Here is a 15,502-nt window from a genome sequence, read left to right on the forward strand (position 1 = left end):
TGGTATGGTACATTCAAAGTGATAATGCAACAGTGAGTGCGGTTAATGTGAAGCATATCTTCAGTACTGATTGACTTTCCACAGATTTCTCTGTTCAGGGAGTTGTTTGGGTTTCTGCCAGTAACAGACTTCATTGTTTGAATGCCAATCAGAAGATTTTTAACCATTGTCTTTCATCTGGGGTTGGATGGAGGACAGTGTTTTAATAAACTTGTTTAGTTATGGGATAGTAACAGCTCAGTTCATTTTTTATCTCTCGCTTTCAATATAATATTTCTTTCTTTGATTACTTTTGCAACTTGTAAATGGATCACTGTTTTTATTGAATGTAAACATTTTTCATTTTTCTTCCACAATATGTATAGAAATGGTTGTATACTAACTGCTTAAAATCCAAGTATAGTGATGTGAATGTTTCTGTATGTCATAGGCCTTTAATTATTGCTTTTGGAAACAGCTTATTTAGAGTGATTTTGTTGATGTCTGAAATTTGCGCCTAACTAAGTGTAGGGATAGGTTACCTGATATTTTTTGAGGACCTATCTTCATGCCAATTTCCAGTTGATGAAATAGTATTTCATAGATATTTGTATGTATGCACTTTCTGTTGTTAATTTAATATAGTGTGATTTTTCTTCATGTTTTGATCTTCCTGATCAATGGGCATGGTATACTCTAAGGGAACTTTGAACCTAGACTGTGGAGGTATACAAAATGCTGCCGCAACCTCTGGTCACAATTCCTCACTGTAAACTTATGTTTAGTATCTAACATTGCAAGTTTTGTTTTGTATAGTGAATATTCATCCGTAATGGGAGTGTGTTCCCTTAACAATGAAACTGTTCAAAAAAAGGAAAAGCAGCTCTGGATGTACTTCCTATTGTTTTGAAAACATTCAGGCATATGACTAACAACTCAAAAAGTATTGGATGCTCGTCTGGTAGGAGGTGTGTTTCTAAGTATTTTAGATGGAATTATTGGGACAATTTCAGGGCAAACTTCAATGCTGAACAGATTCTGATTTGGTAAATATTTGCTTCACTCCAGACATGCCAGGAATTTGCTTGCCGAGTCGGATCCTGACAGAATTGTCGTTTAAATGCCAGGAAATGTTCTACTTGGACTGTGCTTGGATTCTGACTTGATAATGAGCTCCTTGTGCAGGTTTTTATACTTGGAAATTGTTGATCATTAGTTCAGACTGAACAGCAATAATTCAGACTGAACAAACCAACATCCACTTAAAACAAGATTTGCAAAGCTCATATTTGATGTTTTTAAATATGTTTCTGTATGATAATGACAATGGCAAGATTATTCATTAAGTTGAGTATTGGAAAGACAAAATATAAGCATCTTTGCTGGAAATGCTGTTGCTGTACAATGCTTTGTTGATGGTTAGGTGTTGTCATTCTGAAACATAAACAGAAATTACTGGAAAAGCTCAGCAGATCTGGCAGCAACCGTGTAGATCAGAGTTACCATTTCAGGTGGTCTTGGATTATGATTATGGCTTTTTGTCAGAGATAACTGCATCTCATGAGCTTTGAATGTTTTTTGATGGTGGCTTTAATCTTAACACCTTGGAATTGGAGTTTGAAAATGTTTGCTGCAATGAAATGTTCTATGTACTGTTAAACCAGCAGGGAACCTCTGCTGCATGGGCAGCATTCAGCTATTGTTAAACTTTACATTCTACAGTGTATTGGAATAGCATTTTCTTGCATTTGTAAGCTTGTACTTGAGGCATTGCTGTCAGTGAGGATAATCTTAAAGTGAATGGTTTGAGAACATAGAACGTAGAAAAGTACAGCACAGAACAGGTCCTTTAGCCCACGATGTTGTGCCTAGGTTTAATCCTAATGTTTTCTTGAAAGGCTCGAATACATTTTATGTATAGAAACAAACATGAGTGGAGAGTGGTGGACCATTGAGGCAGCTTTGTTGTGAGTTTTATAATTTTTTTTGTTCATTGTGAAGTTTGGAATAGTTGTACCATGAGTTAAGATAAAAAAGAGTTACTGTAGAGAAGATTGAAGTTCTGTTGTCTTTGCCACAGCTTCACTATCTGAACACAATATGAATAATCTTTATATTTACTGGTTGACTTGATCGCTTTTGATGTCTGCCTCTGTGCAGCTGTTGCCTTTGGTAGTTCCCTTCTAATTTCCATAACCTGCTCTGTTCACTGAACAGGTGATGTTTTAAAGAGCTTCTTGACTGAATTGAACGCTACTTGGGACTAAACTCCTCTTCCCTGAGTAGCAGCCAGCTTCATTTTTATGTTTTGTAATCTAACGAGAGATTCAACCTAGAGGTGGCATCTCCTGGTTTTCTGCAATAATTGTTCTTAATGTTGAACATGAACCACATCCAGGTTGGCTTCATGAAAGACACTTAATGCTTTGTTTGGAGTCTCAGGTAATTGTACTAAAATGAATTTTTTCTCTGTTGCATCTTGGCTGAATTGGCATTAAAAATGCCATTCGTTTTTTTTTTCATTGAGTGAAGTGGGTTGTATGTGATTCAAATTCACCATAGTGCTGGCCATCAAAATTATTAATCAATGAATGTTCACAGTGAAGCATTTGTCATTTAACTGCTATTGTGTTTGATGGGTTAAGTTCACCTCCAAGATAAGTTTTTGAGTTGACTAATTGGATGGAGTTGATATATATTGTTGACAAGTCAATACCAGTGGAATTATGGGATGTGGGATTTTGTCTTTCAAATTTTGCACATGCTTTGATGGAAGTTCCTTTTCGTTTTGTGCTACTGAACAGCAAGTTACCAGGTTTTACTTCGACTGTGTTGCAGTCGAAGTAATATACCTTAGGTGAAGGAGATTTTATTTTAAAACATCTGTTCCTTCTTTAGGTGACTACCAATGGCCTGAACAGTAGCTATATGCCTGAAGCCAAGATCTTGCACTTTCATGATTTCTTTTCTCACTTATCGCATTCCTGACTAAGATAGCGAGCTAACAAATCAATACCATTACTCATACATGGAATGACCCTTTGGACAGGGTACTGGACACCTTTTGGAGCAGTGCTTAAATGTGAATATTGCCAAGGTAGAAGAATGTGAATGAAAATCGTGTAGAAGAATAGATTTTTAAATTGGAAATTTGCTTTGTTGTGTTGTGCTAAATTGAGAATGAGCTGTACTCTATTAATAGTGCAACTTGGGAGGTCATTGCTGTACGTCAACTTGGGCTATGATGATATTTCTGGATATCTTCAGAATGTAAGTGTTGACCTTCACCTGCCAGAAGCCCTTTGGAATTCCAGGCCCCTGTGGAACAGGCATTTTAGCTTGCACATGGCCTTTATGGCACAGGAATAAATCTACTCACGTGTTGAGTAACTCAGTACAATTCTGAATCCCATGTAGCCAAAATACAATCTTTCTGGCTCAAATGATTCTCATTTTATATTTTTTTCCTCATTTAATGCCACTTCATTCAGTTAAATCTTTTTGGACTTGAAACTTTCATCTATTTTGAAATTAGGATCTATAGTGCTAAAAATAACCTTTTGAAGTCTCTATTTCATTCAGCAATTTTAGACTTGCAAGAGCATTGGGTTAACATTTGCAGAATTTTTTTGTGAACCAGCATATTGCTCCTTTCGTCCTGGCAGTGTGATCTTGTCTGGTTGAGTGACTATAGCGTCAGTCAAACTCCCAATTACAACAAAATGCTGCTCTTAATTAGGCAGTCTGCAGTCTTTGTAGCAGCTCTGACTGACACTGGTTAACAGAATTGCTTTTCTTCGGTTCTGTAAATGCCACCTTCAAAACTAGTGTTTCCAATATCTTTGTCTCCTCAACTGATAATTTCCCTGCACTGTTGTGTTCACTCCTTTCTGGAACTGCCAGAAGCCCAATTATGTTCTGTTACAGCAATGTTCACAATCAGTTGATCATCTTCCGTTTCAGCCATTGCCAATGTGATGTCACTGTCAAACATATTACCCTTTCCCTCTTTCAGCATTCAGAAGACACAATGTCCCCTTTGACGCTATAGTTCATTCATTAATTGCCAACACCCATTTTCCCCATTTCTGTGGCATTTTCCGTTGCTCAGAAGTAGATGCAACACCTTATTTAACTCAGAGATTGAGGGTTTGGGTCTCAATTCAGACCGAGCAGATGGATCAGGAGGTGCCATCTTTTGGATCAGCTATTAAACTCATGCTTTCTCTGCTTTATTAGGCAGAATTCAAAGATCCTGCGTTGCAATTTTGAAGAAGCAAAAGGGGGTCCTGAATGGCATGCAACTTTGAATCATCACGACAAAAACAGATTATTGGGCTTTAATTGCATGTTTTGAAAAAAAAATCCAAAGAACTGCAGATGCTGGAAATAGGAAACAAAAGCAGAAATTGCTTGAAAATCTCAGCATGGAAAGAAAGGAGGTAAAAACAATGACTACAGATGCTGGAAACCAGATTCTGGATCAGTGGTGCTGGAAGAGCATAGCAGTTCAGGCAGCATCCAACAAGCAGCGAAATCAATGTTTCGGGCAAAAGCCCTTAATCAAGAATAAAGGCAGTGAGCCTGAAGCGTGGAGAGATAAGCTAGGGGAGGGTCGGGGTGGGGAGAGAGTAGAGTTGGATGCTGCCTGAACTGCTGTGCTCTTCCAGCACCACTGATCCAGAAGCATGGAAAGAAAGCAGAGTCAACATTTCAGATCCAGTTACCCTTCTCTTTGTTGTTGTCAGCTTGTTGCATAAAGTTGCCTGCTATGCTTCCTACGTTACAGTGGTGACTCCAGTTCAGAAGTACTTGATTTGCTGTAAAGCTCTTTGGGTCCAGGTCCTGTGGTCATGAAAGATCCTATATAAATACAAGCCTTTCTTTTTCGCTCTTTCTTGTCCAGGGCCTGAACACTTTGTCCTAGATGCATTAGTGATTGAGTTGCCCTTCGTCCTCATTCATCATCGGTATTTGTCACTCACAATAAAGTCTCTTCTTTAGAGGAGACCAAACACAAGTTGAGGTGAGTACTTAACTGAACTCATCTTGTCAGTGTGCAAGTGTGACTTTCAGTCACCTGCCAATTTAATATTTTATTCCACATACACTTGAATCTCCCTGTTTTTTGCTTTCATTATAACAATGTGGAAAGTAAATTTCAGCTGGAGGAACAACATGTAAAATTTTGTTTGGTTTTTCAGTTTTCTTGCCTTCATATTGAGATCAAAAATTTAAGGTCATAATCAATTAACATTTTTCTGGGTAACTGCTTCCTTTCTTTGCTGGTGCCATTTGCAACTCCTTGAGACACATGTTATGTTCAGCAATCTGTCCAGTTACCAACCTGCTTTGCCTTGCTGCCTCTACCATTTTGTCATTAAATCTTGTCTGACTTCCATCCTCTCACAGACTTCACTTTTTTCTTCCTTTCGGTCTCTTCCCCACTCCACTATTTCCTTGCCTTTGTACTCAATTAAAATCTGCTACATCACGGTACTAATGAGAGCTAAACTCAGCATCTGTTTCTATAAATGCTGATGACACATGTACTTCCATTGTTTTCTGTTTATGTAACTTATTTTAAAATGTTCAAATGTTAAAGGAAAACTGATCTTTTGTTGTCCAGCTAGGTGTTTAATCGATTCACTGGGCAAAGATTTCTTGAAATGTTACATATGCAATTGAAAGGCAGAGGGAACTTGTGTGGGTTGCTTTTGTGAGAGTGAACTTCATGGCAGCAGAAAATAAACAGGAAGTGGTGTAGTGGGACCTCTTTGTTCAGCAAGCCAGCAATTATGGCCAATGAAACCCAGTACTTCAGCACTGGTACTGGTATAGTAAAAGTTCACAATTGGAAGCTTAACTTAAAGTCAGCTTGCTGCACCTGACTTATACATTCAAACATAATGAAGATTGAACTTTAATCCAAGATAGAACAACGCCAAAATGTCCCATGTTATTTGAAGCTTTTCCTGTATATGTTCCATGTTTTCACAGAACTCCTGTGGCAGGTGTATTTTTAGTTACTGTTTTGTTAGACTGGCTACTGTCAGAGGAAGTGGTTGAGTTGGGAAACAGATGGCAGCTGTGATAGAAGAACAAACGATCAAGGCATACATTATGCTTTTGTCCTCCTTTTCCCTGCCTCCTTCCCAATTAAATCCATTAATAACTTAACCCTAACCTGTATGTTTGCTCCAATTATAATGACATTTGCACGTTTCCAGCAAAGGAGGTAACCATATTAGAATGTTCTACTATGCACTGGAAACTGTGTTCTCAGACCAGAAGTATTTTGACAGAGTTTTCTTAACAGTGTGTAATTGTTAGTTGGATATTTGGAGACGAGCCTGGAAGGGGCATGCTGCAATCACTTCTCACGTTGCTTAAGCTCACTTGATGTTGGGTGAGTTGAGGCAAAAATGTTCAAATGCTCCAACATGAGCATGCCTTTGAAATGAGCCATCTTATTTCATCAAACTCTTCTTGACCTGATAGGGAGGTTGCAATGAAGAGATATATACTCCCATTTAGTAGAAAAAGGTGACCAACAGTTTGAAAGGCCAATTTCAAGAACTGCGGCAAAAGAATGTGCCTGGTGTGCCCAGGAATACTGGGCATTTTAAAGCAACAAATTTATTCTAGTTATTTTTTTAGGAATATATAGCAGTATATTGACAAGTGCAATGTTAGTTCGAGTTTTCTGAAAGTATTATGTCAGGTGTTTGTGTCTGGTTTGGCTACTAGCAAGTTTTGTTTTCGTGGTAAAATTGGAAATAACTTGGATTGGTGTCAGCCAGCTAACATCATCAAGGGAATGAATGAAACAAACTTGGTTACATGTCACATTGAATGTAGCTGCAGCTTTAGATTGGGAATTAGTCAGATGCTAGCCCCTCGGGGAATAAATATTTTTGTTGCAGTATTTTTTTAAACTCATGACCATTGAGATAGACACTCCAATGCAAACAGATTGGAAGCAGCAGGAGCATGGCCCCTGTGATGCTGCTGTCAGGTCTGTTCTGCTACAGCCACGGCTTAACAGATTTCAGCCAGCAGGAAGCTTTTTATAAGGAGTTTGGTATTCATTGATCTATTATTTTTTCAATGAGGGTATAAATGTCGCATTTCTGTAAATATTTTATTGTAGGGAGCTTGGAATACAATAGCCTGGGATTGGAGATGGAGAAGCAACTGTGGACTACTTTGTACTGCACACTCAGCTAGTCCCATGAGGTCAACCCATTGAAGAGTGAGCTAGTATTTATAAGAATGGGTCACTCTTGGCTTGTTCCAAAAACCATGCATTTTTCTCTAAAGCCTCCAACCTGAGGGCACGACAGGAATATTTGGTGTGATTTTATAATTCTTTGATGGAAAGGACAAATGCACAAGATGCAGCATAAAATCATGAAGAATTATACCAAGATGAGATGCTATATTTATGACAGAACTTCTAATTAAGTTCAGCAGAGCAGAGATAAAAGAGAAAAGATTTAAGAGAAAAGTTACAAATTTTTGAAGGGTTTGAATGATTGCTGATGAGGCACATGGTGAAAATTGGTGCTAATTGCTAAATTTTGGAAAAATATTTTCATTATTGATATGCATAATGCATTAAATAACAATCAAAGTTTCATCAATTATAATGTGGAATTAAATTCAAATGAAAGAGAAGATGGGATTAATTACGTAGCTGCATACATGTAAGCAAAGCATAGCAAATGGTCAAGTTTGATTCTGTGATCCTGTGCTGTCTTTTCAGAGCGTCACTGTGGCATCCAAGCAGGAATAGAATGTATGAAGTGTCACAGACGGTCAATAAAAAAGCTCAGTCTGTAATTTAAAACACTCCCCCAAAACATGTTTTTGAGGTAGTTTTCTTTGATCATTGAAATACATCTTCACATAAATGATGAGTAACTTTTGTATAAGTCAAATAAATAGTGAATTTAAAAAAATTGCTTTTCTGAGGATAACTGGGGAGAAGGTTGGACCACTCAGAAATGAAGGGAGGAACTTGTGCTTGGAGGCACAGGATGTGGGTTGAAATCCTAAATGAGTACTTTGCATTGTTAGTCATCTAGCAGAAGGATATGGAGGATAGTGAGATTTGTGTGGAGCGTGCTCATGTGCTAGGGCATTTTGAGATCAAGATAGAAGTGGTGTTGGAGCTCTTGAAGAGCTTTGAGGTGGATAAGTCTCCCAGGGCCTGATGATATTTACCTCATCAGGTTATTGAGAGAGGTAAGAGAGGAGATTGCTGAGGCCTTAACCAAGGTCTTTGCATCCTTAACCAGAAGAGAAAATGCTGGAAAATCTCAGCAGGTCTGGCAGCATCTGTAAGGAGAGAAAAGAGCTGACGTTTTGAGTGAACTGACCCTTTGTCAAAGTTGAGGGCAGGAAATTGTTCTGGTGGGGGTGTCCAATTAGAGGTGGAATGTTGGAGGGATGTGAAAGGATCTGTGGAGTGGAGGGAGGACTCTTGCCCAAAGAAGTGAGCACAAAGGCAATGGAAGAAGAGTTCAGCATCATGTCGAGCCCGGAATTCATTGAGGTGGGGACGTAAGGGTACAAAACTGAGTCCTTTGCTGAGAACAGCACGCTCAGCCTCAGAGGGGGGAAGGTCAGAGGGTATGGTGAACACACGGCAAGGGCTGAGGCTGGAAGAGTTGGGGTTCGAGGGATTGGGACTGTTGGAAGGTGGAGGTTGGGCAGGGGTGTGGATGAGAAGTTGAAGCTTGCTTCCTTAACATCTGCAAGAAACATGAAAAGTTTGAAGTTAAGGTGTCAAATAATATGAAGGATGAAATGAAACTGTGGACCAGGACAACTTTGAGAGAGAGTAAGTTGGTGCTGCTGGAGAGAGGTGTCAAGTGCTTTCATGTGGCGGCACATGGCCCTGAGTGTGGCTTTTAGGATGCGGGGAGAACAGCAGTTGGAAAAATGTTGTAAATTGTGCAAGTACCTGTAATCCTGTCGGCTGCATGCAGGATGGAATTTGAGTTGAAATCTACGTGGAGTAAGTCGGAGGCAAAGACAGTCACTGAGGAAGGATCTTTGTATCCTTGCTAGCTACTATAAGACTGGCAAGTAGCTAATGTTGTTCCTCTGTTCAAGAAGGGGAATAGGGATAATCCAGGAAACTATAGACTGGTGAGTCTCACATCAGTGGTTGGGAAGCTATTGGAGAGAATTCTTATCGATAGGATTTACATGTGTTTGGAAAAGCATGGCTTAGTTAGGGACAGTCAGCATGGCTTTGTGCAGGGCAGGTCATGTCTTACTAACTTGATTGAAATTTTCAGGTGATCATGAAGGTATCAATGAGGGTAGAGCAGTGGATGTGGTTTACATGGATTTTAGTAAGGCTTTTGACAAGGTCTGTCAAGGTAGGCTCATCCTAAAGGTTAAGATGCATGTAGTCCACGGTGACATGGCCATGTGGATTCAGAATTGGCTTGCTCACAGAAGACAGGATAGTGGTGAAAGGGTGTTTTTCAGGTTGGAAGTCCATGACTAGTGATGTTCTGTACTGGGACCTCTGCTGTTTGTGTTATATATAAATGACTTAGATTAAAAAATAGATGGGCAGGTTGGTATGTTTGCAGACAAAACAAAGATCTGAGGCATTGTAGTTAGTGTAGAAGGTTGTCAAAAGGATACAGTTGCAGATATGGACGGAGAAATGGCATATGCAGTTTAATCCAGGTAGGTGAGAGGTGTTGCACTTTGGGAGATCAAATGTTAAGGAAAAGTATGTAGGTAATCTGAACAGCATTGATGTACAGACGAATCTTGGGGTTCAAATTCATAGTTCCTTGAAAGTGACCACACAAATAGATAGTGTGGTAAAGAAGAAATATGGCATGCTTGCCTTTATTGGTTGGGGGAATTGTTTACAAGAGTCACCAATGTCCTGTTGCAGCTTTATAAGACATAGGTTAGACCGCACTTGAGAGTATTGCGTTCAATTCTCGTTGCTTCATTACAAGTAGGGTAAGGAGGTTTTGGAGAGGGTGCAGAAGAGATTTATCAGGATGCTGCCTGGCTGAGAGGGTATGAGCTATAAGGAGAAGTTAGAAAAACTTAGGTTTTTTTCTTGAGTGTTCAAGGCTGTGGGGAGACTTGACAAAAATCTATAAAATTATGAGATGCATAGATAGAGTTGTTGGTCAGAATCTTTTACCCAGACTTCAAATATCTAATACTAGAGGGCATGTGTTTAAGGTGAGAGGGAGAAATTTCAAAGGAGACATGAGAGGCAAGTTTTTTACAGAGAAGCAGGAGTGTGGAACGTACTGCCAGGGTGGTGGTGGAGGCAAATACGATAAGGGTGTTTATAGGACTTTTAGATAAGCATATGAATATGCAAGGAGTGGAGGGATATGGACCAAGGGCAGGTAGAAAGGTTTAATTTCATTTGGTGTCATGTTTGGTACAAGATAATGGGCTGAGGGTCTCATTCCTGTGCTGTTTGGTTCTATGTTTATAATTGCTTCTGACCAGATAACAGAAGTTACAGTAATAAAAAAAATACAGGAAATACTCAGAATATCAGGCAGCATCTGTGCTGAGAAACCTCAGTAAGAAGTGGCCAGCAGAGGATGGAGCTCCAGAGAGTTTAATGAGTACTTTGTAGATTTTCATTCAGTCCCAAAAAATTGTTTCTGCAAGATCTGTTTTTAGTACTGAATTAATTGAATCAAAAAAAGAATGAAGAGCTGAAGCAAATATTTTGACTTGAATGAAGTAAAGATAAAAACCTACATGTATGTTTATATGACCACAGGACATCCTAAAACACTTAACAGCCATTGAAATACTTTGAAGTGTCGTCACTGTTGTAAGTTAGGAGATGTGACAACCAGTTTACCTCGGGCAACTTCTTACAAACAGAAATTTGATAGTCACCTGAAAATGCATTGCTATGATATTGATTTAAGGGATCATATGGTGATAACTTCCCTTCTCTTTGAGAAAGTGCTCACAGAACATTTTTCATTCGTCAAGTGAGTGACTTGGTTTAAAATCACATTGAATTATAGCTTCCCCAACAATTTTATTTCTCCCTAATACTGCACCGGACTATTAGCTTTGACTTTGTGCTCAAGTCCAAGATTTGTTTGAAAAGAAATGGGGACACGTGTTGTGATTTGAAGAATGTTGGACTCGATGTTTTTGACCTAGGTTTGTGTTCTTTTACAAGATGTCTCTTTTCTACTCACAATATAAACCAATCTTAATTGGATTTGACAGAGAAGCAGAAACGTCTGTTGGTTTGACAAGTAAGATGAGTACAAGCTTGTGACATGGATCTGCTAAGAAGGAAAATGTTGGTAATTCCTTTGGCATGAAAGATTTACTTGAATTGTTTGTCTCCGAGTTCATATTTTTCAGCATAGTTATGATAACAGTAAGAAATTCAGGACTAAATGTGATATCCTGTTAACTTATCCCTTTTGGCCCTTGATCATGGAGGTGTTTATGGTTATTGGTGGACAATTCTAGATGGGCTAGCAACCTTTGACTTTGAGTCCAGTCTGAGCGGTGACAGATTATTTTACCATGGATGACATGACAATTGTATCTGATCCTCATTTATTATTTGTGCTTTTAAACTTTCAGGAGCTTTTACTGAGTAACATGAAGCACAGTATCAGAGTTCTCATGACCCTATTACTATCCTGACTTCGAGCGAAAGACTGGTGAGGACAATTCCAGTGTAGCCACTATAGCTTAACTCTCACATCTGCTTGTCTTAATAAAATAAGAATTTAACTTTGCGTCTTCTGGCTTCTCTGGCAGTATGCCATATTTAGTACTGTCCGTACTTATTAGTTTGAGCAGTCTGGGAGGGAGGCTTCAATATAACTTGCCATTTTTGATGTGCAGTTTAGTTTCCTCTTGAATTTTTTTTATGTTTAGTTTTTGCATAAGTTAAGTTTATCACATAAGTGCACTCATGAGAAAATCACCTAGCACATTTAATCAATCTTTTAAAAACTGCTTGTTTTCTTTTGTCTTCTGCAAAGGTTGCTATTACAGATCTTTAAAGGAAACCTTATTTTCTCTCCTCCCCCATCCTTTCAGTTATATTCACCCCTCAAGCCCAGTGATTACACTGAGTTTGTCTTTTGGTAACTCAGTTCATGCTGACCATTTGACCTTAATTAACTGGTGGTAGTATTAACTTGTGTAGGTAATCAAAGAAATCGTTTGAACAATTACACTTGAATACTTGCATCAATAAAGTTTTCATGATGGAAGTAGATCATTGAAATGGATCTCAGAGAACCATGACAAACGCCTTGCAGAATGGGCAAACTCATTTTTGTTTACTTTTGGCCATGGTAGAACTGACTAAATGTTTGGTCAATGAAGGAAGTTGCAATGAAATTACCTCTTCTCCTTATTCCATGAGTTGTTGCTGAGAAAAGTTGTTTCTCGAGCCCATGATAAAGAACAGAAGTTATTTTTGTCTTGTGAATATTGCAATTTAATTCATTTAGGGAATGCTTAAGTCTGAACATGGAGCCTACACTCCTAATTATTCAAAACAAGTAACAATACTGTGACAACCAGGGCTCACGCTGCTTGGTTTACAGCTGGTATTCTCTAGACTCTTTTATTCTGACTCTTTCAAGAGATGAGTTAGTGTAAATATTGGGTCTTGTCTTCACGGTTTTGCCACACTGGTTGCCTGTAAAGCCTCTGAGAAACATTCTGCTAAATTTTAGGGGAAATCTGTTTCTTATGAGCACCTGTTAGTTTTGCAGACTTTCGGTTGATCGATTTAGGTCTAAAACTGCGGTTGCCTGAAATGTTCAAAATCAACTTCCTTTCTAATTGTAATACAACGTCAAGGAGCAGCTCAATAGGAAGTGGTTGTGACGTGTATGTGCATCTTCACACGGAAATCTGAAGCTGTGTTGTTCAAGCTGTGACTTTTTAGCTTGATGCTGTATACTATGTTTTAATTTGAATTTGAGAAGGCCAGACTTAAATTTTGTACATTTGAAAGATGAGTGTGTTCAGAAAACAAGTTTCCTCTTCTCGTGGTGAATACAGAAGATCCCTCTCGGACTCAGCTCATTGTGATAGGAATCCCAACAGTCTGAGTGCTTATCAGTGGCGCACACCTTCAAAACCAAAATGGAAAATTTACAAGCGGGCCCACTCGGAGCCTTTGAAACCAAATATTGCTTATAAATGGCACTCTGCCTCGGGTTTCTCGTGGACCACTAGCAGACGGATTTTTTCTGACTTGAATAACACCAGTTTATCAGACCAGGATCAGCCAAAATCAGCTAAGCCTCACCTTAAAAACACTGGATCAGATGATGTTCTGGAACAGTCTCCTGCCCAGGTGGTGCAAGCAGGTGCCAAACTCTCAATAATCCCATATCATAGATCAATTTCTGAACCTGGTTGCTCTTCACACATTGAGAAACCACCTTTGAGACAAGTCCACTCAGATGCTGAGCAGAGAATTGATTTTATGCGTGGTTTCTTCACTACGGTATCGAACCGGCTTTCAAAACTATTGAGGCACAAAGAAGAACCAGATGTGGATTCAGTCCAGGAAGGTAATATGTCTCAAGATGCCTGGCTGCTTTAGGCAGATGTTGATAACTTGTGAGTTATGAAAGGCAATCACATTTTAATTGGTGAAATGCAATGTTTAAGAAAGGCATTGAAGGAGGAGAAATAGATCTGTGGGCACCCTACACTCCTAAAGGTTCAGAAGCTGGAGAAACTGGTGCTGTATTTTTGGGACAAATCACCACTACTAAAAATATGATTCTGTTCTTTGATTGCATTGTGGTCCAGTGTTCACTTTTGGTTTCCCCACATGGAAGTTAATATTGGGGTTCTGGAAAGAGAATATAATTGGGCCATGAGATGGTTACCCAGCTTGAAGCGTCTTGCTTATCAAGATGTTTGAAGAGCAACAAAAGAGAAATTTCCTCACCGAGAGAGTGGTGAGTCTGTGAAATTGTCTGCTCCAGAAAGTTATTGTGGCCAAACATGAATGTTTTCAAGGTGCTGGATATGGTTGTTAGGGCTAAAGGAATGTGGAAAAAACAGAAACAGGATATTGAGTTAAGTGAACAGCCACTACCACATGATGAAGCAGAATCAAAGCATTGCATGGTCTACTGCTGTTCCTATTTTCTGTGTTAAGTGCTAGAACTGGCCATTTGAGGATAATTTAGATTAGAGTGGTGCTGGAAAAGCACAGCAGGTCAGGCAGCTTCCGAGGAGCAGGAAAATCGACGTTTCGGTCAAAAACCCTTCATCAGGAATAGAGCTTTTCTCAAGTGGGAGGATTCGACGGAGAAATTGTTAAGGGTGAGGACCAGTTCAGCCAAACGAATGAGAGTGTCAGTGGAAGGGTACTGTTGGGGATGTCGGGAGGGCTTGGAGGCCCTGGTCAAGGCGGATAGAGGTGTAGATTGGATATCCATGATGAAGATGAGTCCTTGGGGTCCCGGGAAACGGAAGTCTTGGAGGAGGTAGAGGGTGTGGGTGGTATCTTGAACGTATGTGGGGAGTTCCTGGGCTAGGGGGGATAGGACAATGTCAAGGTAGGTGGAGACAAGTTTGGTGGGGCAGGAGCAAGCTGAAACAATAGGTCAGCCAGGGCGGTCAGGCTTGTGGATCTTGGGAAGGAGGTAGAATCGGGCGGTGTGGGATTCCTGGATTATGAGGTTGGAAGTTGTGGGTGGGAGATCTCCTGAGGTGATGAGGTTCTGTATGGTTTGGGAGATGATAGTTTGGTGATGGGGGTGGTGGGATGATGGTCAAGGGGGTGGTAGGAGGAGGTGTCTTTGAGTTGGCATCTGGCGTCAGCGGTGTAGAGGTCAGTGCACCAAATTACCCTTTATCTGCTGGTTCGATGGTGAGGTGGGATTGGAGCAGAGGGAGTGGAGGGTTGCGCGTTATAAAGGTGAGAGGTTGGAGTGGGGGAGGGGGCTAGACAGGTTGAGGCAGTTAATGTCTCGGCGGCAGTTGGAAATGAAGAGATCGATGGCAGATAATAGGCCAGCGCAGGGTGTCCAGGTGGATGGAGTGTGTTGGTGGCAGGCAAGGGGTCCTCAGATGGTGGGCGGGAGTCTTGATTTTAAAAGTAAGCTCGGAGGCGGAGGCGGCGGAAGAAGTGTTCAGCGTCACGGCGTGTATTAAATTCATTGATGTGTGGACGGAGGGGGATAGAGGCACGCTGCATCGATTCCTGATGAAGGGCTTTTGCCTGAAACGTCGATTTTCCTGCTCCTCTGATGCTGCCTGACCTGCTGTACTTTTCCAGCACAGCTGTAATCTAGACCCATGCCTTTCACCTCCTCCAAGACTTCCGTTTCCCCAGCCCCCAACGTCTCCTCTTCACCATGGAGATCCAATCCCTCTACACCTCTGTCAGCCATGACCAGGGCCTCCAAGCCCTCCTCCGTTTCTTCCTCTCCCGATGTCTCCAATAGTACCCTTCCACTAACACACACATTCGTTTGGCTGAACT

General features: G+C 40.2%; 1 protein-coding gene across 3 annotated transcripts in view; it reads left to right on the forward strand.

Annotated features, from left to right (window-relative positions):
* Positions 1 to 15,502, forward strand: part of rasal2 (RAS protein activator like 2) — a 410,016-nt gene that overhangs the window by 78,775 nt on the left and 315,739 nt on the right. The window contains exon 1 of one of the 3 annotated variants that reach the window (XM_060830105.1): positions 12,969 to 13,571. The exons of 1 other annotated variant lie outside the window; for it this stretch is intronic. In XM_060830105.1, coding sequence (XP_060686088.1) covers positions 13,007 to 13,571 — 565 coding nt within the window. In that variant the 5' untranslated portion in view covers positions 12,969 to 13,006. Of the gene's footprint in view, positions 1 to 12,968; positions 13,572 to 15,502 lie in introns of those variants that run through there. One more of the 3 variants, XM_060830106.1, reaches the window with a different exon arrangement.

The sequence above is a fragment of the Hemiscyllium ocellatum genome, chromosome 9, assembly GCF_020745735.1.
Source record: "Hemiscyllium ocellatum isolate sHemOce1 chromosome 9, sHemOce1.pat.X.cur, whole genome shotgun sequence".
NCBI lineage: Eukaryota > Metazoa > Chordata > Chondrichthyes > Orectolobiformes > Hemiscylliidae > Hemiscyllium > Hemiscyllium ocellatum.